The sequence below is a fragment of the Trachurus japonicus genome, chromosome 1 (assembly GCF_045865225.1).
Source record: "Trachurus japonicus isolate A0001 chromosome 1, Traja_1.0".
NCBI classification, from domain to species: Eukaryota; Metazoa; Chordata; class Actinopteri; order Carangiformes; family Carangidae; genus Trachurus; species Trachurus japonicus.
The window spans coordinates 15396562-15423372 of NC_140907.1; the positions used below are offsets into that span (position 1 = coordinate 15396562).

Genomic DNA, 26811 nt, shown 5'->3' on the forward strand with positions numbered 1-26811 from the left:
CCCATAGAACATTAAGTATTAGTTAACAGTAACTATTTCTTTAGTTGGTAATCACAATGATTTATGATAAAACAGGTTTCTTTTTTGTCACTGTTCTCAATGTGCAAGGTCAGTTTGTGCAAAGGCAAAGGTTACCACTTCAGTTTTTCTGAATCTGAAATGGTGTAATTAAAGAAAAGAAAATTTTTTTTTAGCATGTGTCGGATCCCAAACACTGATGAAGTAGAGCCACTGTCAAAGAGTAAAAAGTACATAATATACTGTATAAAAATGATTGCCTCATGAGCCTCTGCTACTCTGACTCATTTTCAGATTAAATCTCTTTTTACTTCCTTCCAAAGTACATCATTTATAGCATTGTGATATAATAGCAGAGCAGCTATTATTTAAGCGCTAAATTTGTCTTATGTAAAGTTAGTCAGCTCTGAAATTCATTAATTAGGTGCCTTATTGCACCATAATACAGCTTTCAGTATAGTGATGCATGAGAATAACAAAAGAAGTGGTTCTTAGTGTACTTATTTGTGGCCTGTGCACTTACTCATATGGCCTATGATGAAAACACTGTGATCAAATTGAAAAAAAAAGAAGCATTTTCAGGGTCGTAGTTGGTGTTGAAGTTGCACTGATCTACATTTTCGAGAGTTACGATGCTTTGCCTCATGGATATAAATATACTTGAAAATACAGTAGATGTAATTAAAGCAGTCAAATATAACCCCAGCAACTACACCAACTGCCCCGATAATGATCACAAAGTTGAATCAACAACTCTGACAGTGGTGATAAAGAAATGAACAATCTAGTTGGAATTTATTGCATGGTATTACTTTATACGGGTGTAATAAACTGGTTAATTAGTGTAAGACATGGCTTAATTATAAAACTAGTGATGATTCAAGCTTTCTTCAGTATCAGATACTGTGCTATTCTGTTTTCATCAACAAATAATAACTCATCATTATTATTCATAAATATCTGGTGGTAAAGAAATTCATTAAGGTTTTAAAATCCCGCTCTGACTAAATTTTTTTTCTTTTCTCCAGTGAAGTATTATTGTTATTATTTGCCAGTTTACGTTCATTAGTCTCAGTTTCCAGCAGCAGAAACAGGCCAGACAGTGCTTATCCACTAATAGGTGGCCCTCCTCCTCTTTTTTCTCTCCTCCTCAATGAAGGACTCTTCAGGGTTTTTCAGTCTACCACCAATCCTTTTCCTTGCTCCCAATCCTCCTGACCCCCTTTCTAGCCTAAATCCCTGACCTCTTTCTCACTTCACATTCTCTCTCTCCTCCTTTTCATCACTCCTCCTTCCACTTCTCTGTTCCCACTTTCAGTACACAGGTTTCCTCTTTTATCTCACAGTCTTTCAGCCCTCTGCTTCAAAAACTACTGCTCCCTGTAAATCTTGCTCCTGCCTTCCGGTTTCACTGTAGGTGTCACCTCAGTTGTCATCCTCGTTGTGTCCATTGAGGAGCCCTGACTCCCAGCGCAGCACCAGGGGGTTCTTGTGCCTGGGGGTCCGCGGACTCGTCAGGACCTGGTTGTAAAAGGAACAGAGGACAGCAGGAGTGAGTCGTGACTCAAAGGTAAAAATGTTGGTAGGCAGAAAGTTGCATGTGATCGTGGGAGTATAGGAAAAGAAAGAGAATTGAAGAGTAGAAACATCAGATGTGTGGGAGAAGGAGATGAGACCAATAAGCCAACACAGGGGAAAAAAGAGCAAAAAAGATAAAAAAGAGAGGGATGAATTTATTTCCTCTAGAGGACATCCCTTTGGATGAGCATCATTAGCCCTGTAAGTCAAAGGGAGGTTAATGTAACTGTGATCCAAGGCCATGTTCACTATGACTAAGTCAACAACTTAGGCCAATTTCTCCTGCAATCTTCCGTTTGTTCCTCAACTATAATAAGGAATCAGGTCCATGCCTAAAGCAGAAAACCAACCAGCCGAGGGAGAGAAAAAGAGAGGTGGAGAGAGAAGGAGGGGGGCGCATGTGACAGTAAGGAAAAAAATGTTGCTGATGCCAATGTTAAACCGAAACGTGCAGCTGAAACACGGCATATCAAAGCTGATATCAAAACTGAATTAAACCAAAGAGCAGCACTCGACTCTAATCACACTTTCAAAGAGATGCGGGACCCACAAGGCAAGGTAACACAAATCATTGGGATTGTCAATTGACTTTCCTCTTTCACTGCTATTGACTGTTAACACACACACACACACACACACACACACACACACACACACAGAGAGAGAGAGAGACACTGCCGATTCTGGCTTCCTCTCCCTCTCTCAGTCTCAGGGCTGTTTGCCTTCTTGTCTTATCTATGAAGATAAGCTCTTTACTGTGTGTTCCGCGTGTTATCAGATGTTTGTGGCCCATATTTGGTGCAAAAGAGATGCTGACATCCTCCTAAGAGCCGATTGTAATTGGGCCACTATAGCTGATGAGAGACTGCTTCAACCCCCAAAGCTACACTGCGGTTCATAAACCGTCTGAACTTGTAGTTAAGATGCTTCCTGATTGTGGAACCTGATATCTCCTTAGTTCAATTCTAGGGAGACTCAGGAAGGTGATTTGCCTACATTTCCATGTCCTATACCAAGTGTTTGAGATAGGTAGGGTTGATGCTTTTATCTAGAGAGCAAGAAATACTGAACAGATGTCATTGTGAAGCCTGGTGTTTTTCCACAAGGACAAATTGCGTAGTCTTAGAGCAAATAGCAGCATAAAAGAAAGTGAACTGACTAAATATCATTGAAACAAGAAGAATGGCTTTGCTGACGCACCTCTGTCCTCCCCTCTTCAGCCTGGGGCGGCGGCCACACAGCAAACTTGCCGACAGACTGGGATGCTGGAAGAGAGAGAGAGAGTATAAGAAGTGGGTGAGGGCATGAAGAGCAAGGCAAAGGTGTTCCTATGATTTTGTTTGCACTGCTCACTGAGTGCAATAAAAGCCTCTTTGAATCAAATTATGAGTGAACATGGGGGGAAGGAGCAGAGTGAAATGAAAGGAACTAGGCATGAATACAGAGGGAATTAAGAGAGAAAACTGTTTTATTGAACATGAACATGGTGAAATAGCAACAGAAAGTAAGCGCCAGTATAAAGGAGGGTAAAAAATTAACTCATTGTATCTAACAATACAGGATTATTCATTTCCCAGCACTGACTCATGGTCATAGTGGCACACCTTGGTCAGTTTCTCAATCTGTTGTTAAACTGTGATGATGACAAAACATACAAACAGTCACAAACTTATTAGTAACCACCCTATTTAATGACCAATTCCATTTCCAAGTTTTCCCATATTCTGTGCTGTAAACTGTTTTCTTGTCTGTATACAACATCTATTGCACGTCTGCCCGTCCTGCGTGAGGGATCCCCCTGAGGTTTCTCCAATTTTTCTGTTAGGGTTTTCTTGGGAGTTTTTCCTCAGTCGATGTGAGGGTCTAAGGATTAGCTGTTTATATTGGTTTGCCCCTTGCTTGAGGTAGAAAACTATAAAGACTTTGTTTAGTTCTTTCTATTTCAACTGTTCATCTGTAGCAAACCATCTCGACTCCTAATCAGTTCCTCTTAGGTGTTTCTCTGCCTCCATTTATCCAATACTTGTGGCTCAATATTTCAGCTGTTTGTCTGATGTGTTTCTGCAGCATTTTCCAAATGTATCCTTTTCCTTTGGCTATTTCAATCATTTACGCGTCAGTTTTAGCTGGCTGGTTGAACTGTTAATACATTACTTCTGGCCAACTGTGTAGACTTGATAATCTCAAGCTCTCAGTTGGAACGTGTAGCGTCTGGGTGTTAAAGCTGACTCAAATGTCTTGGATAGAATTTATCACATCACAGTTTATATGATTTGCTTCAAATTGACTTCACAGACATTTCACATTCAATCCCTGGCAACAGGATAATTATCCCTTGGGGTACAAGTAGGCCACCCCTAGGTAGTGAGTCATTGCTGCACAAGACATGCACACAGTGGCAGCAAAGGTGAAATGGCACAGTGATACATCTAAATGTCCTTTCCCCTCAGTGGGCTCTGTAGGCGGCTTTGTATATGACATTTACTCTTGTTGTCCAAAAGGCTCTACACAAACTATATATAACCATGAGAGCAGAAAACAAGTTGTATGTGCTTTCTCAATGCTGAATTTAGACTTCACCCCAAAATTGGACCCTTCCACTGTGCTCCCTTCTTGCTGACACAACAGTGTCAAGATATGACTCAGGACTTTTTCTCACCTCAGCTACAATTAATATGACGGACTAGATGCTACATTTATTGTGGAGTTAGAGAGTTTTTTGTTTCTTGTCGGCCACTTTATGGTCGGCGGTGGAAAATTATTGTTCGTAAGAGCTTACATTGGTTTTGAAAGTTGTTTAGAGGTTTTCCTGACCATGAAGAAAATGTGCTCACTGGGCTTTTTCAGGAGGTTTTCATCACCCCACCACAGATATAAAGATTATACACACACACGCACGCACACACACACACACACACACACACACACACACACACACACACACACACACACACACACACACACACACACACACACACACACACACACACACACACACACACACACACACACACACACACACACACACACACACACACACACACACACACACTGTCTCTTTGAGCTTGTGGACATATAAATTCTGTTTCCCACTCTCACTTTGACCCCTAAACCAACACTAACCTGCTGAGGGTCCAGTTCCCCACCTGGGCGATGTGACAGGTAAGTCAGGAACAGCCAGTCCATTGAGTGAGGAGGAAGACAATGTGGGACTCTTTACTTCAGTGCTTGCAGACCATTTCCCTCCTCCTCCTCCTTCTCCTTCTCCTTCATTTGGACCTCCTGTTCCCCCATAGAGACTGAGCCTCTGCTTGCGAAGCTCCCTCTCCCTCTCTCGAGCCTCCCGGATATCCTGCTCCACTCTAACTAAATTAGTTGAGGTGCGCAGCTTGAAAAAGGGGTTATCCCTCGGTGTTACCACCACCTCCTCCTCCTCTTCTTCCTCCTCCTTTTCCTGCTTTCTTTCATTAATCCCTCCATATCCTCCTGTCCTGAAAGATGAAATGCTTGGACTTCCAGAGTCAACTGTGGTGACAGACTCTACCTCTCGTTTGGCATGGTAGCGCTTCTGTGCCGGGACACTCAGATTATTCTCTAGGATGCTGACCTGGCGACTAGTCGCCTCAGGGAAGCCTGGTCCTCTGGGAGTTGAGCTGGTGGACCCTCCTCCTTTGGCTGAGCTGGGAGTCTCTGTTGGACTCAGCATGTCTGTGCTTCGTCTCCTCTTTACATATGAGCCCCCTGCAGTGGATGTCGGTGATAAAATATCCTCCTGGTTCTGCAGGGTAGAAATGTCACTGACTGAAGAACAGGATGTTGTTTTACCCCTGGGTGAGACAGGCAAAGTTGAGTCACTGGGTTTCTGAAAGGCCTCAAAAAGCTGCTTCTTCTCCTTGAGTTGACGAACGCTGCCTTTGTCGTAGAAACCTGGAACTTTCCCAAGCTTGACCAAATCCTGCTCCCTCTGGACCTCTGCGTGGATCTCGTGCTGCATTTTCTTGCCTGCAAACTGCCTGTCTTTGCCTTGAGACTTCTCAGTGGTGAGCGACTGGCAGAGTACAGTTTTTCTTAAAGGAATCTCAACATACTCGATAGCAGTGGGTAGATTCGGAAGCCCTCTGGACCTTCTCAAGCTGTGTTCACGCTCTATAGCCCGTCGGATCTCCCTCTCGATGGGAGTCTCTTTGGGTGCAGTTGCTGGACTGCCTGTAGAGACGGTGGTGTTGCCCTCCAAAGTGCTGCTTGGAGAGAAGTCTGCTGATACTCCACTGTCACTCTGGCTGTCATCACACGAGTCGCTCTCCATTCTGGCGTGTTTTCTCTGTTTAATAGACACACAGCTATGTATTTCTGTCTTACGCTCTTGTACCTGAACTGTTTTTGAATATCTCAACAGTCCTCTGCCATGGTGCTGTCCCACCTCCTTGCTTCTTTCAACTCCTCTCTCTTTCTGCCGTTCACTTCCACCTGTTTGCTCGCTTTCTCCCTCTGTCCTTTCACCCACCCTTCTGTGGCTTTCTCTCACAGCTACGACACAACCAAAGCCTTGGGAAGATGTTCCGCCCTGATTGGACAGCTCCATGGCAACGGTGGACAAAGGTGGAGAGCCCTGGCCCCGCACCTGTTGTGCAGCTTCCTGGTTTGTTCCCTTGGGGGTAAGTGCACATTGGCTTTGGGGCAACAGCTCACCCTGCTGTCTGGCTGAGGGAATCACAGGCAGGGCTGAGGCAGTGGAAAATGAGACACCGGCCAATTGAAAAGGCTTGCTTAGGAAAGAGGTCACATCCATGTTCATTTCCTCATCTTCCTCAGTTTCATCAGCAAAGGGAGGTGAACACAGAGTATATGCATCGTCTGAGTTGTTGATGTCAAAGGGAGAATGGTGAGCGGCCCTGAATGTGTTATTCCCACATTCGTTGTTATCTAAAGCATCTGCTAAGAAGCGCAGCTGTGTGTCCATCTCATCCGCTCTCCCATTATCCTCAGATGTTGAATCTACCTCTTGATCGACCAGTTCAGTGAGCTGAGTTGTCTGTGCCCAGTCCTTATCAGGAGACAGAGGGTCTTCTGCAGGGTCTGAGATTTCAACATCGCTGATACAGTCGGCCACCTCTTTCTCAAGGCATTCTTCTGGTGATAAGGCACTCAGTGGAGGAGATGGTGGTGGGAAAGCATCCTCGCATCCATCAGCAGGTTTTTCAGATGCCTCCAGAGCCTGTAATATTTCCGCTAGTTTTTTGGGAACTACTGTCACAACTTCTTGTCTCTCCCTGAGGCTTGTTGATGTTTGATTCTTTCTCCATTTGGTTGCATCAGGTATTTTGCTCCTTGAGGGTGTTTGGTTCCTGTGCAGAGTTTCATCTAGAGCTCCAGGCTCGAGGACATCTATGTCCTCCTCGGGTTCTGCCCTGGGAGCCTGTTTGTCTCGCATGCAGGAGCTGTGGCCTATGGATGAATCTGCCTCACCCCGTGCCCGGGACTCACTGACCCTCTTGTCTCGTGAGCCGTCAGGTCCCTGTTTCTGCTGGGCCACTGGCTTTGTTGCCATGGTGACACGTCTTCTAATGTAAAACCGTTTGGAGCAGTCAGGATGTTTGGCCTCCAGCCAGTCAGTCTGAGTGAGAGTAGAGAAACACAGAGGGGAGAGGGGAACAACAGAGTGATTATCGGTGGCTCAGCAACAAACATGGCCACCCATTTTATATCGCATTATTTCAGCAGTGATTCATTAGAGCTAGGAGGGAGGGAGGAACGTGCATTTTAAGAGGAAATTGTTATGAAAAGACGAATTAAATAGAAACATGAACCCTTTTTTTCTAATCAAATTCACCACATTCACATAGCATGGCTTTTTTGTCTGGTTTAGGAGTCATGGTCTTAACTTTTGTTCATCTGATAACAACTGTGAGAACTGAGAGCTGATTGAATCATCCAAGTATAAACGGGGAAGACGTGAATGGATGATCTGATTCATGGACAAACAGAACATATACAAACATACAGGACACATGAAGTCAAATATAATATACATCAGTATGGATTACACTATTGCTTTCACAATGCTTACATCTCAACTAAATTAACGAAATTTGTAGGATTTTAGAATGAGACTAGGGCTGTGCACCACCATGAGCGAAACACCAAATGAGAGAATATGTTTCAGAAGCCTGGTTAATACCCCAGAAGAGACTTGGTGAATCCGTGCCAACGAACACTGAAGCTGTTCTGGAGGATTACTATGACACTGTATATGTTGTTGTTTCATTTAATTTGTCACCCATTTGTGTGGTTGTGCAGATAAATTGTGTATGTTAGCTTGTGCAGGATTAGAGCAACAAAGATTCGATTGGGGTGTAGTGCATTCATCCTTTTAATGGCATACTGAATGCTCCACTTATTGTATGACAGTCTGTTTATAACGCTGTGCTTGGCTTTGGCTGCAAGGTACTCCACTCGGCAACCGATGAAGTTTTCTGCTGAACACACCTTCCTTTAATCAGCTTACAGGCAGGGGAGTAGCTCAGTGCCACACACACACACACACACACACACACACACACACACACACACACACACACACACACACACACACCTATACAGGTACGGGTGGTTTATAAGGTCTTTTTTCCCATACCAGTTCATACCATGGTTTATGGAGGCACCACTTTCCTGTGGTTGTAGAGAGCTGTAACAAACATTAAGCTGGTATTTCCGAATTTAGAAAAATTCCCCACTATTCAGAATTCAATTCTAGTAAAAGAATCTGGAGATATGAAGGCCTGACATTCTACAGGACTGTGAGGACGGGGCGGGAGGAGGCGTTTCCAGACATGAATATGACTTAGGAGGACCATCCTGGTATATCGAGACATCACTCATACACATACACAAGCCTATCAAACCCTTAGTTATGAGGACCAACCTGCTATAACTGGACATCACTCATACACATACACAAGCCTATCAAACCCTTAGTTATGAGGACCAACCTGCTATAACTGGACATCACTCATACACATACACAAGCCTATCAAACCCTTAGTTATGAGGACCAACCTGCTATAACTGGACATCACTCATACACATACACAAGCCTATCAAACCCTTAGTTGTGAGGACCAACCTGCTATAACTGGACATCACTCATACACATACACAAGCCTATCAAACCCTTAGTTATGAGGACCAACCTGCTATAACTGGACATTACCTATACAAGCCAAGAAGCCAAGGACCAAAGGACTTAACGACTTCATACCTCTTGTCCTGACCTCTGTGCTTTTACACCTGAAAGCCATCACTAACCCCGTGCAGTTTGCCTACAGAGCCAACAAGTCTGTCGGCATTGCAGTAAACTTGGCCCGTCACTACATCCTCCAGCACCTGGACTCCACAAGAACCTATGCCAGAAATTGCAATATGAAAAATTAACAAAAGAAATATCATCCGAAGAAATTGACAAGGCGATCTCCTCCCTGAAGTCTTCTAAGTCTCCAGGGACTGACGGATTTCCAGGAGAATGGTATAAATCACTGAGGGAACAATTAATACCAATACTACATAAAAGCTTCAATTACACCCTGAGGGAGGGAGTCACCCCCCCATCCTGGAGGGACGCTACCATCTCTGTGATTCCAAAAGAGGGCAAGGACCCGAAAGAATGTGGCTCTTATAGACCTATCAGTAGCTGTGTTTACATGCGCAAATTTTCTTAATCAGATTAAAAATTTGAGGGATCGGAAAATCCGAACCCACTGTTTACATGGGCGCAAAATCAAATAATCCGATCATGACGTGCGTACTCATGCACCGAGCTTTATTCAGAATAACAGCATTTTGACATGCAGAGCTGTCTTTTTCCCTAAAACAACAGCAGAAGAAGAGTTGTACTTCCTGTACTACTGTAAACAAACCAATAAACGCGGAAGTGGCTCAATTTATCCCATTCAGTAGCCTACTCAAAATGGACCTGCGCCAGATTTTAAGAGCTGTTGCTGTACTCCTATATCGTTATTAAGCAACTCAGCAACGTGTACTACTGTTTCTGCCATTGATAAATCTCACCGGACCCATGAAAAGTGCGGATGTGAACACGCCATATCCCGCCCTCTATACACCCAAACACAACCATATGGTCAATGCACGTGCATATTAATTAGCCATGTGTGCTCTGGAAATTTGTTGAGTTACGTCAGTGGAAGACGGTGAAGACAACGGACAGAGAGCGGGGAAAGAAGCGGGATTACTCTGAAAGCAAGATACACTGCGATATCGGGTCGGTAGGCTACTACTCGCGCTCTTCTTTCTCTCCTCTCATCAGCTCCAAACTCACTCGTCCACCTCGTTACCTCAGGTGACAGAATAACAAGTCTCAGTAGATCCGTGTGCGCTGCTGTCAGGGTGTTTTTAAACTTAGCGGGTTTGATTCCTGTCGGACGTTACACTGGAGTGTGTAAAAGCAAAAATGAATAGGCTAAATAAATAAGAACCGAGTAGAACCGTGTACAGCCGTGTCGCGCTAGTGGGAAAGGAAGTAATGATCGGAATAAGTGTTTACATGGACCTCGTTCGGAATAACGATCGGTATAAACCACCCCTCTCGATCCGAACAGAATTTCTTTCGGATCGAGCCGAATCCGATCAGAATCTTCCAATTGACGTGTTTACATGACACATTTTTATTCGGATCAGCCCTTTATTCCGAATATTTGTGTCCATGTAAACGCACCTAGTGTTTTAAATCAAGATTATAAATTATATGCAACTATTTTAACTAAAAGATTGGAGGAAGTGATCCCTTTTTTGATAGACGAAGATCAAACTGGATTTATTAAATGTAGACAAACACAGGACAACATAAGGAGAACCCTCCACACCATTGAACACATAGAAAGGGAAAAAAATTGGAGCTATTCTACTTAGTATGGATGCGGAAAAGGCATTTGATTCCGTGGGGTGGGAATTTCTTTATGCAGTCATGGCAAAATTAGGCTTCCATGAGAAGTTCATTAAAGGCATCAAAACACTATATACATCCCCCGTAGCCAGAATCAAAGTAAATGGCGGCCTGTCAGAAACTATCCACCTGCAACGCGGTTGTCGCCAGGGCTGCCCAGCCAGCCCAGTGCTCTTTAACCTAGATATTCCGTTTCATCTGGAATGGAAAAGGTCCCAGGGTGAGATACAAAACTTTACAGCTGCCAAAGTATAGTGGGGGGATGGGCTTACCGAGGCTCAAAGATTACTATTTAGCAGCACAAATAAGACCACTGCTGCTCTGGTGCAATAAAGACTACTTCGCAAAATGGAAAGATGTAGAGCTATCACTGTCAGACAGGCCTATACAGAGTTTACTAGGAAGCCCAATAGAGGCTAAAAAACATGATATCCAGAGCCAGATTAGATTCTCTATAGAAATCTGGTTTGGCTTGGTGAAACAACTTAACATCCAGAAAGAAATTCGAATTTTAATGTGGCCAACCCATGACCCAGATTTCAAACCAGGTATGAATGACGGAGGCTTTACTCAATGGGCGAGAAAAGGACTCTCCACATTATGCCAATTAGTTGAAAACCAGGAATTCATAGACTTCAAGTCCATATCAGATAAATTCGGCCTAGCTCGGCAGGATTTTTATAGGTACCTTCAACTCCGGCACTACTTTGACACGAACATTAAAGGGCTAATACAGGAAAATATATCAGGTATTACCAAAATGTTTATCAAAGCCTATAACACAAAACTGTCCAGAAAGATAATTGGCAAACTATATAGACATATAGCTGAATTAAGAGGTCACTCAACAAATTATATTAAGGCGAAATGGGAAAAAGGGTTGGGAATCGTAATTACTTCAGAAGACTGGACAAATGTAATTAACACACAAATTACTACTACAGCCTCACAACTATGGAGGGATTTTTCCTGGAAAAACTGCATCCGATTCTTCATAACACCAAAGCAGAAGTCTAAACAGACAGGACAACAACCTACTTGCTGGAGAGGATGTGGACACAGTATGGCAGATCATACACATATATTCTGGAGTTGTACCATGCTTAAATCCTTCTGGCAAGGAGTTCAAAGTACTATCAGTGAGGTCTTGCAGTATAATTTTAATTTCACTTGTTTATCATTCTACCTGGGTAATATGGACACAGAATTACCAAAAAAAGACAGATACCTCCTAAAAATCTTCATGGCTGCCAGCAAAAAAGCCATAACAAGAAGATGGCTCAATACAGAACCTCCCACAGTTAATCAGTGGGAAGCCTTAATTAAAGACATCCAAACAATGGAACTACTGACGTTTAGTCTCAGATTACAAAGGGACAAAGGTGATGCCCTCTGGGAAAAATGGAGCACTTATATTACAAGAAGAGGTGATAATCAACCTTAATGCTATGTATATCCTGGTTTTAAGAACGACTATGACCATATTGCTGTAATGTATGTGACATATGACCTACTCGCAACCCACGGTTCCCCCATGTTGTGTTCACGAGTGTTCATATGTATGTGTGCATTTGTATATGAATATGTAGATGATTATTTAGTCACATGGTTGTAAGCGAACATGTGTACTCGAGATAACACGTGTTTAGACGTACAGTATCTGTGCATATGCTTTTGTTTTTTCTTTTTCTTTTTGATGTTTCTTTTGTGTTTATAAGGGCACAACTTGGCAAGCATTTGTACTATTTAGCCACATCATATTGTAGCCATACCTATTTTTGTCTATTATACTGATGCTACCTATGTTTTGTGCAAAAAAACCTGAAAAAATAAAGTTAAAAAAAAAAAAAAGAACCTATGCCAGGATCCTGTTTCAGGTTCTGCTTCAGGAGAAGCTCTCCCAGCTGAGCGTGCCTGACTCCAGCTGCAGGTGGATCACAGACTTCCTTTCTGACAGGAAGCAGCACGTGAAGCTGGGGAAAAATGTCTCAGACTCACAGACCATCAGCACCGGATCCCCCCAGGGCTGCGTTCTTTCTCCTCTGCTCTATTACCTGTACACATACAGTTGCACCTCCAGTCATCGGTCATGTCTGATGGTGATGAGTCTGCCTACAGATGGGAGATTGACAATCTGGTGACTTGGAGCAGACAGAACAACCTAGATCTCAATGGCCTAAAGACAGTGGAGATGGTTGTGGACTTCAGGAAGAACTAAAGCCTCACCTGCCTCCATCACCCTCTGTGACTCCACAATCGACGCAGTGGAGTCTTTTCGCTTCCCGGGAACTACCATCTCCCAGGACCTCATCAAGAAAGCCCAGCAGAGGATGTACTTCCTGCGGCAGCTGAAGAAAATAAACCTGCCAAAGACAATGATGGTGCACTTCTACACTGCCATCATCAAGTCCATCCTCACCTCTTCTATCACCATCTGGTTCGCTGCTGCCACTACCAAGGACAAGGGCAGACTGCAGCGTATCATTTGATCTGCTGAGAAAGTGATCAGCTGCAATCTTCCATCCCTCCAGGACCTGTACAACTCTAGGACCATAAAGCGTGCAAGTAAGATTGTGGCTGACCCCTCCCACCCCGGTTACAGACTCTTTGAGACACTCACCGCTGGCAGGAGGCTGCGGTCCATCAGGACCGAAAGCTCTCACCACAAAAAAAGTTTCTTCTAATCCACTATTAGCCTTATCAACAAGTTCTGGAGCCCCCTCTGACACTGACTCTCTCCCTCTCCCCATCCAGATCGACATGCTACATTAACGTAGCATCTTCAGACTTTCTGCATAACATTAACAGTCTTTATTTATTTGTGACCACTTCAGCCTGTTGTATATCTGCACATTTATAGAATTCTGTGAATACATTGTAAACTCTCACTGTTACATGTCATATACTTGTGCCTCAGTTTGCACTACAGCTCCTTCGTTGTAGAAGATTTTGTATATATGTTTATATTGTTTAGATTTTAATACTTGTTTTTTTATCTTCCTATATTTTTTACTTAATGTTTATTCTGCACTAACTACCCCAAGTCAAATTCCTTGTGTGCAAACCTACTTGGCAATAAACTTCTGATTGAACTGATGAGTCTGAAGCCTATTAAACCCTTAGTTGTGAGGACCAACCTGGTACAACTAAACATTACCTATACACAAAAATCCATAGAACACTAGCTCAGCCTTGATCAATGGAACACAGCACTAATTGGTGGGCAAGTTTTAGTTCTACAGTATGATTTTGCTGAGTTCAACCTCTTTAGTTAACATCTGTAAACAATGACAACCTCAGTAATATGAGAAATTGATTTATTTTAAAAGGGATAAACTGGGCATTTATTAAACGAGTGGCTGACATGCTCAGCAGCTTGAACTTCTGCTCGAATTTCTCTTGTTTTACATTCACCTTTTCAAGGGTTCTTATTGAAATTGTGTCAGCAACTAGAGGAAAATAAATTCAATGTTAGATCACAATTTCTTTCAATGAAAAACACATTTATTATAATGAGACTTTGAATCTTTATAAAACGTTCTATACAAGTTTAACATAACACGTATGCATAGAATTCAAGTGCAAAAAAGGTTCAGAGTAAAATAATTGATAATATAATAAAAGAGCACAATAGTCAGTCAATAACAACAAAAGAAATTGGGCAATATCTACTAGTATTTCTAGTACTGCTCAAAAGTACTGCTCAAAACATAAACGTAAAAATAAAAAAAAAGGGGCTCTATGCGACCTGTTTATTTTTAAGCCCCCTGTTCCTCACAAAATCCCTGATATTTTGAACAGTTCTATGCTGCAAAACAGGATCCTCTGCAAGCCTGCACTGCTCACACTCCAGTTTGGATGCAAGGTGTCCCTTAGAAATATGAGTTCCAAGGTATTTTGTGACTGCTTTGACTTCACTTTCACGCCATGGCTTTTTGACGTTCTATAAAAGTTTAACATAACACGTATGCATAGAATTCAAGTGCAAAAAAGGTTCAGAGTAAAATAATTGATAATATAATAAAAGAGCACAATATTAGTCAGTCAATAACAACAAAAAAATTGGGCAATATCTACTAGTATTTCTAGTACTGCTCAAAAGTACTGCTCAAAACATAAACGTAAAAATAAAAAAAAGGGGCTCTATGCGACCTGTTTATTTTTAAGCCCCCTGTTCCTCACAAAATCCCTGATATTTTGAACAGTTCTATGCTGCAAAACATGATCCTCTGCAAGCCTGCACTGCTCACACTCCAGTTTGGATGCAAGGCGTCCCTTAGAAATATGAGTTCCGAAGTATTTTGTGACTGCTTTGACTTCACTTTCACTCCATGGCTTTTTCACGTATCTTCTTGACACTGCCAATCACAAGAACATATTTTTCTTGCTTAGATTGTGAAGATATCCAATACAGCTAAATAGTTGACTTTGTTTTTATGTTCTATACAAATGTAATGTTCACCACTGTAATAGAATAAAGTGTTATTCAATTACAGTGGTATATGAAGACAGCTGACCGACACGAATGGACGACTCAAAAGACACAACTAAGATCTAAACTGAACAAATACCATCAACGCAACACAACCAGCATGCCTTGGGAAACCACACAGATAGGGTCTTTCCAGAGGATATAAGATGAAGTATATTAAACCTAATTCAATTTAGTCAAATTCTTTCTTGGGTCATCACCTCAACTGTGCTACTGCACTGTTGTAAATGTAGGAAAAGCAGCTTTTACCTTGGGAGCTGGTGACCTCCTGGGTTTTCAACTGTTTTGTTTTTCCTGCAGAAAACAAGAAATGCTCTTTTGAGAATAGCTTGTACACACTACAAACCATTTGTGGAAAAGTTGCTTAATTTTCAAAGCCAAATTATAATATTTACAGTATACAGACTGAATAAGCTGTATCTTACGAGAAGTAGACACTATAAGATAAAAACTCATTGTGGAAGTGAACAGCCAGTCCCTCTGTATGGTGCTATGTGTTTTTGCAACATGCTTACAAGTGTCAAAAAGAACAAACTATAAAAGATCGCTCACTTAGCTAACAGAGTAAATGGTCTTCTTCACAGTATCCCCAAAGTTACAACACATAAAAGACAATATTCATTTACATAGGCTGATAAGACTCTAGCCCTGGAGGAGCTGTAGATGTGTATAAATGGAACTCTCACCTGAGGCTGCATTTATTGTTTTGGGAGACTTCAGAGCCAACATGAAAAGGGTTCTCCCAAAAATACAACCAACACATCACTTTTCCCACTGGGGGTGAGCAGACTCTGGATTACTGCTACACCTGATTCAGAGACAGCTACAAACCCCTACCCATCCTATCTTGAAAATCAGACCACTGCAACATCAATGAATATCCACATATGTAGCCCACTACAGACTCTAAGTGCACTGGTGATGTGGTCCCTACAGCTCCTATCTGCACCTACCCAAACCAGAAACCCTGGATCAGTTAGGAGATTTGTGCTAAGTTTAAGGCACGAACAACAAGATATACAGGGACAAAGTGGAGTCGGACTACAACAGCTCTGACTCCATGTGGAGCGGACTATGGTGCATCAGACTACAAAAGGAGAAATAGAGACATTGGTCAGCACACCACATTGCTCCTGGACGAACTCAACACATTCTATGCTAACCAGCTGGTGTTAGATCAACAACCTCACTCTGAACATCAGCAAAACTAAAGAGATGATCGTGGACAGGAGACAGCAGGGTGACAGACACCTGCATATAACAAATAAACCTGAAATTCGATAAGACCTTTATCCCCTGTTATACCTACCTACATCCTCAACATGACCCCCACCCTAAAATCACACATTATACCTTTAGAACTCTTAGACTCATCCTGGGTCAATGACAACTTTTTTTCTTTTTACTAAAACTCTGAACACAAAGACAGTTAGGCTTTGCTCAGAGTGCAGACAAATCAGATATGTTTATCAAATCCTATCTTTATGACTGACATATCAAGAACAGTAATGGCAGCTTGACACCAACGGCATGTGCACTACAGTTGATGTTTTGACAATCTGAAACCTACACCACAAAAAAAGATTTGCTGTTCAAATCTTAGTCTCTCTACAGGTTTTAAGTAGCATCAACATAACTTTTAATGTTACACTACCTAAAAAGAAAATCAATCCATGGCAGCAGCATAATAATAATAATAATAATAATAATAATAATAATAATAATATTTACCTTTGCGGTTGCTGGCCTCCTCCTGGGCTGAATGCATACGTTTTCTTTTGCCTGGTGAAGAAGAACAAATGTTGAAATCAATTCCTCAAAATTTCTGAGCATCAGGAATCTGAACTTTTATTTTGAAAAGCTATGCAATAATGTAACTATTTTATTTGGAACCATATACATTGTAGAGGCAAATTTTATCACTCAATGTCTAAAACTAAAACATCTCAAAATAAATTGAAGTATCTCCAGTGATACAATTATATCCAAAAAACATAATATAACACAAATCTTTTCATCGTTGACAACAAAACCAATTAACCATGATACCCAAAGTGATATTGATAAGTAGATGGCTGTGTGCATAGGCCTTCAAATTAAGCCAAAGCACATGACATTCAGGCCCTACCTGAAACTAAGACTGACAGTAGTACAACATTCAGGGGTGCAAACTCATCAGGGGTAAAAAAGGTGACAAGATACCGACCCCCTAGGGGGGTCCGGGGGCATGCTCCCCCGGGGAATAAAAAAAAGAAAAACAACTTTAAAGGTGAATTTACAGTCAATTTTAGCACGAGACTAGGGTCCAGATTTACTCAGGTTTGCACAGCTTTTGCTCCTGTTAAACCTGCACAATCTGTCTCTCTGTGTTTGGTTTTGAAACATGTGAAGAGGGTCTTCAGCCTATGCAGGTTTAGCATGAGTAAAAGCTGTGCAAAACTTGGAGAATCTGTCCCTCGATGTCCATCAGATGAACCTTGCAAACCTTGCCTTCAAACTAAATAAAATTTAATACAGACTGATTGATTCATTGTGAAACATTTATTTATTGATGTAAATGTGTTTTGTGTATGTAGGCAATGCTCCGAGGCAGCGCTGCTTTCTGTCCAATAACACACATGAAGCTTAAAAATGCCATAGGTTACATAAAACATATTAAGCGGCAATATGTATTTAAAAGATGTTCAAGTAAACGGTTCGGTTCACGGTTTTGTGGTCATGGTTTTCGGTTCGGTTTGGTATACTTTGATCGTTGGGAATATCAATCATGTCTTGTATATTCAGGTTAAAACTTAAAGAATGAGGCAGTCTGACATCTGATACATTATAGTGACAGTCTGAGGTTAAAAGTAGGTGAGATTCTGGCTGCAAGAGAGGAGACATTGATAGTTCCAACATGTTTTAATTTATTGGGCAAAGAAAGTTATCTAACAAATGCTAAGAACAATTAGATATTCACTGAAATATATAACCTATATTTATTAATTGTGGTTCTTACAAAAATTATATCTTATAAAATATAAAAGCTAAAATGTCTCTTAAAGCTCTGCCCCTTTAATTAGTGCATACAAAATAATTTAACTTTAGCCTACTACTTTTACAACCACATTATTTACCAGCAACATAAAGTGAAACAGAGGCAGAGGTGTCCTGCCACAGTCAGTCAACCTCCTCCTCCTCTTGCTGCTCCTCCTCCTCCTCCTCCTCCTGCTGCAGCTGCACAGGTCGCACTGGAGCTAGTCTCGCTCGCCAGACCCTCCTCCAGAGAAGAGGGAGACACTGGAGCTAATAAAAGCTAAACGCGCTAATCGGCCGCGATCGCGATCATCACACACACGCGGTCCCATACAGCACCTACACAACACTGCTGGCGCATCTTCTAGCTCCGACTCTTTCACTCGCCATGCTCAAAAAGTCGCGTTAGTTAGTCTGTATTAAAAGTGAAGCTTCAGGTGTGTATTGCTGGACAGAAGAGGAGCGCTGCCACCACTCGCTGTCATCCAGATAAGGTGCACGCGCCTTAAAGAGACAGGTGCATTGCTTCGGCTTGCCTCGCCGGACCCCCGGACCCCCCCCTCTCAAATTTTTTTTTATTGCGGATTTACACGAATCACACAAACTACCCATTTGGGATCCAAAACGGCGAATTTCGCCGAAAGGTGACAAGTTTGCACCCCTGAACATTTGAAGTACAAAATAAAAGTTATGAATGACTGGAGACCTACCATTAGAGCTGGTGACCTCACTCAGCTGATTCGTTTTTTCTACAGAAACAAAAAATACCTTTTGTAAGAATAAAACTCCAAACCAATTCTTTAGTAGTACCTCCAATGAAATAAAAATAAAGAAAAATCTGTGGTATTCCCACACATTACCTTCTGAGCTGGTGATCTCCTCAGGATTCTCCATCCCTACATTTTCAAGATAAAGCAAAACAGGCCTGTGTCATCAAAGTAATGATGACAAAAGTAATGGAGTCTAAATGTTTTCAGGATGTGATTTTAGTTTTGCGATTTAAGCATGATCCTGACATGCATATTTGTTCAGATATGATAAGATTGACTTTATTGATTCCACACTGCAGACATTCACTTGTTACACCGGTTCACAATATACAAGGTGGATAATAAAATACTCATAAATAAATAAATAGGGTCATCCTGGTGGCTCTGCTATATACATACATACAGTATCTGTCAAATTTTGGACATCAGGGATACCATAACTACTACTACAACTTAATTGAGTAGTGCTTGCCATAATATGAATTATTACAGCAGTTAAGTTATCTTCACTTTTATTAATTGAAAGCTTTACAGATGACCTTTTGACTCAATTTTTTTAAGCTGCAGCCAAGTCATATTCCCCATTTGCAATTTGTGAATCAAGTTGTAAGTTACGCTACTTGACAATTGCTAAAGAAATGACACAATGCATAAGATTTCAGCGCCACTCCACACATAGCCATGTTTTCTAATGCAGACAGACTGACAACAGGAAACTGACAGCAGAGAGACAGACAGAACACAGACAGACAGAGAGACAGGGCACAGACAGAGACAGACAGACATACAGACAGGACACAGAGAAGACACAGACAGCAGAGAGACAGACAGGATACAGACAGAGACACAGCAGAGACACAGACAGACAGGGCACAGACAGCAGACACAGACAGACCTTTACAAAGATAAATTGGAGTTTTCATCAAGAGGTCAATTAACTACATTCATTATTGAGGCTGTGGTTTATAGAAGCATTGAACTCTTACAATATATTGAGATGTAGCTCCCTTTTATATAAAGCAATAATAAAGCCACAAATGTGGAATTCACATAGAATGTGTACTCCAATGTTAGACACTGAACCCTTCACTGCATTTTCGAAGAATACATATGTTACATACCCTGCAGTCCAAGGACAGGTTCTGCCACTTCATCTCCATCATCTTCCCCATCATCGTCACTGTCTCCACCATTGTCCTCATCATCTTCAGCATCTCCATCAATCGGTTCCAGTTCATCTAAAGAAAAGCATGTTGATGAACACATAATTTTCATACATTGTATTATTTACTAATTAATAATAATATCATAATACTACTATCATCTTTCACAAAGTGTTCTCTATAAAATTCTCCATTCCAGACTAACTGCTTGTTATTGAATTTCTTGTTCCTTTAATGTATTGTACTACCTGTAATGCATGATGTAACTGTAACAAGCTATTAAAAATAAAGATAAAAAATAAAAAGTACTCTTGCCTTCAATCTCAATCTCATCAAGAGATTTTCCTTGGAATTTCGTTAGAGATCCCTTCTCCATGGCAAGCAAAAGCTTTGAGATTTTCGCCATTTCAATTGTTGCCTCTGGGAGTCTATAGAAGTCTCTGTGGACTCGAATATCATGCCCTAAAAAATTAGCCAGTTGGTCCAGCTCATTGTTCTTCAAGTTGAGAATCTGGGAGAGTGTCGCTACATGCTTGCGAAGATGCGTTGACCTTAGATATTCTGGATTCTTTGCTCCACATTGACTGGCAAACATCCTGATACAGTCCTGCCCCCTGTAGAAGCTTGTGGAGGGACACTGTGACCTTCCAAATAGGAAGGGGTTGTCATTGTGCACATTGCATGCATCTCTTTTATTTGCAAGAAGTGTTGCTGCAGTAACAACCTCAGGGTTCATCAAAAGAGCAACTTTTCTCCCTCTTTTTCCTATGATTTCTACCCTGCTGAAGTGCCTGGTCAGTCTTCGTTCAAATGGTGTGAGACCAACAGCTATGTCCTCATGGAGCTCGGTCGTGTCTCTTTTCTTGAAAGACTCCAGTTTCATTTTCGACACTTCTCCTGCACGACGTCTGTTGAATATAATTATTTGCGCAAGAGTTACCCTGGCAAGTTCGGCATATGCCTGTGGAGACTCATTCTCTGTTAAATTTTTAACAGCGTCAGCAGATTTTTGTTCCAGGTACTGGTGGAACCGCTGCACGTCCTGAGTAAATGGAATGGTTGACGGTTTGTTGAACTTTGCTTTGTTCAAAGTTGCAAGAGCAGTGTGTGAGACAAGATCAGTCCATTCTTTTGTACAGAGAGCTTGGAATCTTTCAGCTGCGCTGATCATTTTGTCATCTTCTGCTGCAATACCCCTGCAGATCATAATATCCCCGATCTTTTTTAGGGAATGCCCTAATTTCAAAGCAAGACTCGGAGTGTGATATGAATGCGTGTCTTCATGAAAGCCTGCAACATCTCGCACAGCCTCAATGACTTTATAAAAATTGTTCGGTTTTGCAGCATCTTCAAAACTAAAAATTGAATGATTTTTTCTCAGGCTCAACAAGAGCCTCCCCATTTCTCGAACCTTCTGTCGTATATATTCATTTTTTGTTGGATCGTTGCCGTGTTTATTGTAAAAAGACTGACCGAGTTGCAGTATGAGAAAATCGTTCCGGACAACAGATGCAATCTCGTCCTGTTTCATGTTCCCAAGGACCTTCCAGAAACCAGGAGAGATAGCTTTGGAAGATGTTGCCTCTGCAATATCAGCCAGTGCAAGAACTTTGGTCTGACCAGTTGCTTCGGTGTCTGTTGCAGTTTTTGAAGGGCATCTACGCAGGTGGCGCCACAGTTCTTTACGTACAAACATACCTTTGCAATACAAACAATGAACATACATTTTTTTGTTTAGTGGCTGTTTTTTTCCCGGTCTTCTTTTTACTTTCAGATGTCCACTCTGATTCTCCATAACCGTTTGGTTGTGTTGGTGATTCCCTCGGTTACGGAGCTTTTCGAGCAATCTCTTTCTCTCTTTTGAATGTGGAGGAAACATGAATGCCTCAGCAATAGCTGGTTCTACTTTTTCATGTTTTTTAAGGTGCCGTGCAATCTTAGACTGAGGGATATTGCAGACATAACAGTAATTTTTGTTGGTGCAAATGTCTTTGGGGTTTGGGTTTACAGTGTCTGATGTGCTCTTGGAAGCAGCCCCGTCTCCATCTTCAGCACAGTCTATGTGTTGTGCAACACTCTCTGTACTGTCCTTATACCTTGAGGAAGTTGAGGAAGTTGATGCAGTGAGTTGATGAGGTGTATAATCATCGTCAGTGCTGGATCCATCGCTGATTTCTGCTTCATGAGGTGCATAGTCTTTATCAGATGTGGATCCATCACTATCTGATGAAGTCTCTGCAATGACGTCTGGAGTTTCCAGACTGGAACGTTGAATGTCCTTTAGCTAAGAAAATGAAAAAAGAAAAAAAATTAAAGGGGTAGTTCAGGATTTTGGACATCGGAACTCATTTCCAAGTGAGCCAGTGTGTTATTTATCATTGGAGACCGTTTGCAACACTTTTCATTCAGTCCTTCTAGTTGCAGAAATTGCTGATGCTAAGCTAGCGCAAGTCGTCGAGGGTATCTGCTAGCCTGCCAATGAAAACAGTTTTACCCACTCCATAGTACACCCGAGGCAAACCAATTATAATGCCCGAATATCGGTGTAAATGTCTGTGTTGATAGAATAATATTAGAAATAAAACTATCCTTGTATTGCAATGATCACATTACATTTTGGGGGACTACTTTCTGGTAAAGGTAAACAGAGAAGCACACTCCAGGTTAATATCAGTCCGCCGCTGCCATAGCCTGCTTCCAAATACAGGGATTATAAACTAAATGTAATGCAATGGTAAGTTTATTTCTAACATTATTCTATCAACACAGACATTTACATAGACAGTCTGGCGTTATAATTGGTTTGCCTTGGGTGTACTGTGGAGTGGGTAAAACTGTTTTTATTGGCAGGCTAGCAGATCCCCTCGACTTGCGCTAGCCTAGCACAAGCGTTTTCTGCAACTAGAAGGACTAAATGAAAGTGTTGAAAACGGTCTCCAATGATAAATAACACACTGGCTCACTTGGAAATGAGGTCCAATGTCCCGAACTACCGCTTTAGGTCACAGTTTAACGCTAAAATCTGTGGTGGAGGAGTTAAATAAAGTAAATGTACCGGTGATGAATTGCTTTTGATGAAACATTTTTTGTGCCATGATCTTGAACACACTGAAAAGCACATAAAAAAATGCTTTAGTTTTGAACATGCTATGCAAAGAAATGTATTTATAAGATGTAGGTAACTCCAGTAAGAACTTATCTATACTTAAATGATTGTTTAGCTGAAATTTGTCTCAACAAAAGTAGAAACAAAAGATAAAAATTTGTGACAATGATACTCACATTTACATGTCAAAGCAAACCATTTTAGACTGGAGACGGGTCCAGTGCAGTCTTGACAATGGTTCAAAGAAGAGACGACTGCACTGACAACTTGGTGGTGGCACTAAGAATAAATAAATTAAGAACAAACTTTGAGTCATATATGAAGGAATACGATGGTCCTCACAAGGAGAGCTGTCCTTACAACTCAGTTTAGAGATGCACCACTGACACACAAGTGACACAACTTACTCACACAATGGGCTCACCTCTATTCAAATTTGACAAGTTATGTGCTGTCCTTATAAGACACACTGCGACCTGACAGCCTTAACCTTATCAGGTATTTTGAAACATTCCACCATCTTCTGTCTGACCCAAAGTGCAGAGATACTGGAGTGCAGTGTTTCCCCTATATTCATTCAGATTACGCTAGATTACGAGCGCCACTGCTAATGTCAACGCGCTACTAAGGATTTTTACTCACACTGTGTGAGCACAACGACACACGGTGTTATTTCGGACTTTTATTGAGTCATTAATTTGCGCAGCAAATCATGTGAGACCCTCCTCTCATTCTTCAGAGGACATTTATGTAAAATGTAACGCTCATGCTTATAAACGTTAGAGTAGCGAGTAGCATGAGTAGCGTAAAGTCAGCGTAACGTAGAGTAGCGCAGCTCCTTATGGAAATGTGCAACAAGTGAGCGAGCAGAGAGAGTGACTAAAGTGATAAAAGCGAACAGAGTGGCAACAGCACAGAAAGAGATTAGCAGGAAGTTGGCAGAACATGCAGTTTGTCAGTTAATAAATGCTACAGCTTCTGAAGCCAACGGTAACAGTACGTTTTTAGCTGCTGAGTAGCGTTAGCTACATGAATTAGCTGCTTGTCATTACTATGTGTGTGTGTCCAGAGGAGCAGAGAGAGATGCAAGGAGAGGTGCGAGGAGAAGGATCTAGAGAATTTTCCACAATGAATATAGTTCATACTTCATAAAAACGAGTGTCCATCTAAAAACAGCCCAGTGCAGTACTTTGCCCTCCCCACCTGCATCAAACATCTTGTGAGTGTGTGAAAGAATATATTCTAATACTCACTTCATCAGCTGGCGTGTCAGACGTTGCACTGCTGAGTGTCAGAGCCTTGCTCGTCTCACCACAGAATTCCTGGAGATAAGAGAAAGGTGCAAATAAAACAATTGGAATAGTAATGAACAGTAATAATGAATTGTCATGCAGCAATTATTGTGCTACAACACTGGCAATATGTACAACAGACATCACATTGCAGCAAGTAGGATGACGTGTTGTGTAGGTGCTTTTTTCACACTATAACCAAAGACAACAAGTGGCTGTGATTTTACAAAACACAACTTGCCGTTTTGTTTTCTGTTGAGGCTGTTTTTTTTGTCTTGGACGTTTGGGGTTCCTTATGTGGTGCCTGCAATTGTACAGAGGAAATGTATGCTATTGTCATATCATTTCTCTATAAATCTGACCTTTTTGTACATCATATTTCATAATTTACAGGGATGTGTGTTGATTCACAACATATATACACTATAATACATTATTTCACTCTAACAACTTTGACCGCTCAAGCCCCTCACGACACACGGTGTTATTTCGGACTTTTATTGAGTCATTAATTTGCGCAGCAAATCATGTGAGACCCTCCTCTCATTCTTCAGAGGACATTTATGTAAAATGTAACGCTCATGCTTATAAACGTTAGAGTAGCGAGTAGCATGAGTAGCGTAAAGTCAGCATAACGTAGAGTAGCGCAGCTCCTTATGGAAATGTGCAACAAGTGAGCGAGCAGAGAGAGTGACTAAAGTGATAAAAGCGAACAGAGTGGCAACAGCACAGAAAGAGATTAGCAGGAAGTTGGCAGAACATGTAGTTTGTCAGTTAATAAATGCTACAGCTTCTGAAGCCAACGGTAACAGTACGTTTTTAGCTGCTGAGTAGCGTTAGCTACATGAATTAGCTGCTTGTCATTACTATGTGTGTGTGTCCAGAGGAGCAGAGAGAGATGCAAGGAGAGGTGCGAGGAGAAGGATCTAGAGAATTTTCCACAATGAATATAGTTCATACTTCATAAAAACGAGTGTCCATCTAAAAACAGCCCAGTGCAGTACTTTGCCCTCCCCACCTGCATCAAACATCTTGTGAGTGTGTGAAAGAATATATTCTAATACTCACTTCATCAGCTGGCGTGTCAGACGTTGCACTGCTGAGTGTCAGAGCCTTGCTCGTCTCACCACAGAATTCCTGGAGATAAGAGAAAGGTGCAAATAAAACAATTGGAATAGTAATGAACAGTAATAATGAATTGTCATGCAGCAATTATTGTGCTACAACACTGGCAATATGTACAACAGACATCACATTGCAGCAAGTAGGATATACGATGGTCCTCACAAGGAGAGCTGTCCTTACAACTCAGTTTAGAGATGCACCACTGACACACAAGTGACACAACTTACTCACACAATGGGCTCACCTCTATTCAAATTTGACAAGTTACGTGCTGTCCTTATAAGACACACTGCGACCTGACAGCCTTAACCTTATCAGGTATTTTGAAACATTCCACCATCTTCTGTCTGACCCAAAGTGCAGAGATACTGGAGTGCAGTGTTTCCCCTATATTCATTCAGATTACGCTAGATTACGAGCGCCACTGCTAATGTCAACGCGCTACTAAGGATTTTTACTCACACTGTGTGAGCACAACGACACACGGTGTTATTTCGGACTTTTATTGAGTCATTAATTTGCGCAGCAAATCATGTGAGACCCTCCTCTCATTCTTCAGAGGACATTTATGTAAAATGTAACGCTCATGCTTATAAACGTTAGAGTAGCGAGTAGCATGAGTAGCGTAAAGTCAGCGTAACGTAGAGTAGCGCAGCTCCTTATGGAAATGTGCAACAAGTGAGCGAGCAGAGAGAGTGACTAAAGTGATAAAAGCGAACAGAGTGGCAACAGCACAGAAAGAGATTAGCAGGAAGTTGGCAGAACATGTAGTTTGTCAGTTAATAAATGCTACAGCTTCTGAAGCCAACGGTAACAGTACGTTTTTAGCTGCTGAGTAGCGTTAGCTACATGAATTAGCTGCTTGTCATTACTATGTGTGTGTGTGTCCAGAGGAGCAGAGAGAGATGCAAGGAGAGGTGCGAGGAGAAGGATCTAGAGAATTTTCCACAATGAATATAGTTCATACTTCATAAAAACGAGTGTCCATCTAAAAACAGCCCAGTGCAGTACTTTGCCCTCCCCACCTGCATCAAACATCTTGTGAGTGTGTGAAAGAATATATTCTAATACTCACTTCATCAGCTGGCGTGTCAGACGTTGCACTGCTGAGTGTCAGAGCCTTGCTCGTCTCACCACAGAATTCCTGGAGATAAGAGAAAGGTGCAAATAAAACAATTGGAATAGTAATGAACAGTAATAATGAATTGTCATGCAGCAATTATTGTGCTACAACACTGGCAATATGTACAACAGACATCACATTGCAGCAAGTAGGATGACGTGTTGTGTAGGTGC

General features: G+C 41.6%; 1 protein-coding gene across 1 annotated transcript in view; it reads right to left on the bottom strand.

Moving 5' to 3' along the window:
- Positions 1-369: 369 nt before the first annotated feature.
- The window catches only part of LOC146991580 (uncharacterized), a 45541-nt gene continuing 19099 nt past the window's right edge, over positions 370-26811 (bottom strand). The window contains exons 2-4 of the mRNA XM_085774839.1: positions 4720-7210; positions 2797-2861; positions 370-1539 (exon numbers count right to left, since the gene is read on the bottom strand). Of these exons, the coding sequence (XP_085630965.1) occupies positions 1444-1539; positions 2797-2861; positions 4720-7144 (2586 nt within the window). The 5' untranslated portion in view covers positions 7145-7210 and the 3' untranslated portion in view covers positions 370-1443. The remainder of the gene's footprint in view (positions 1540-2796; positions 2862-4719; positions 7211-26811) is intronic.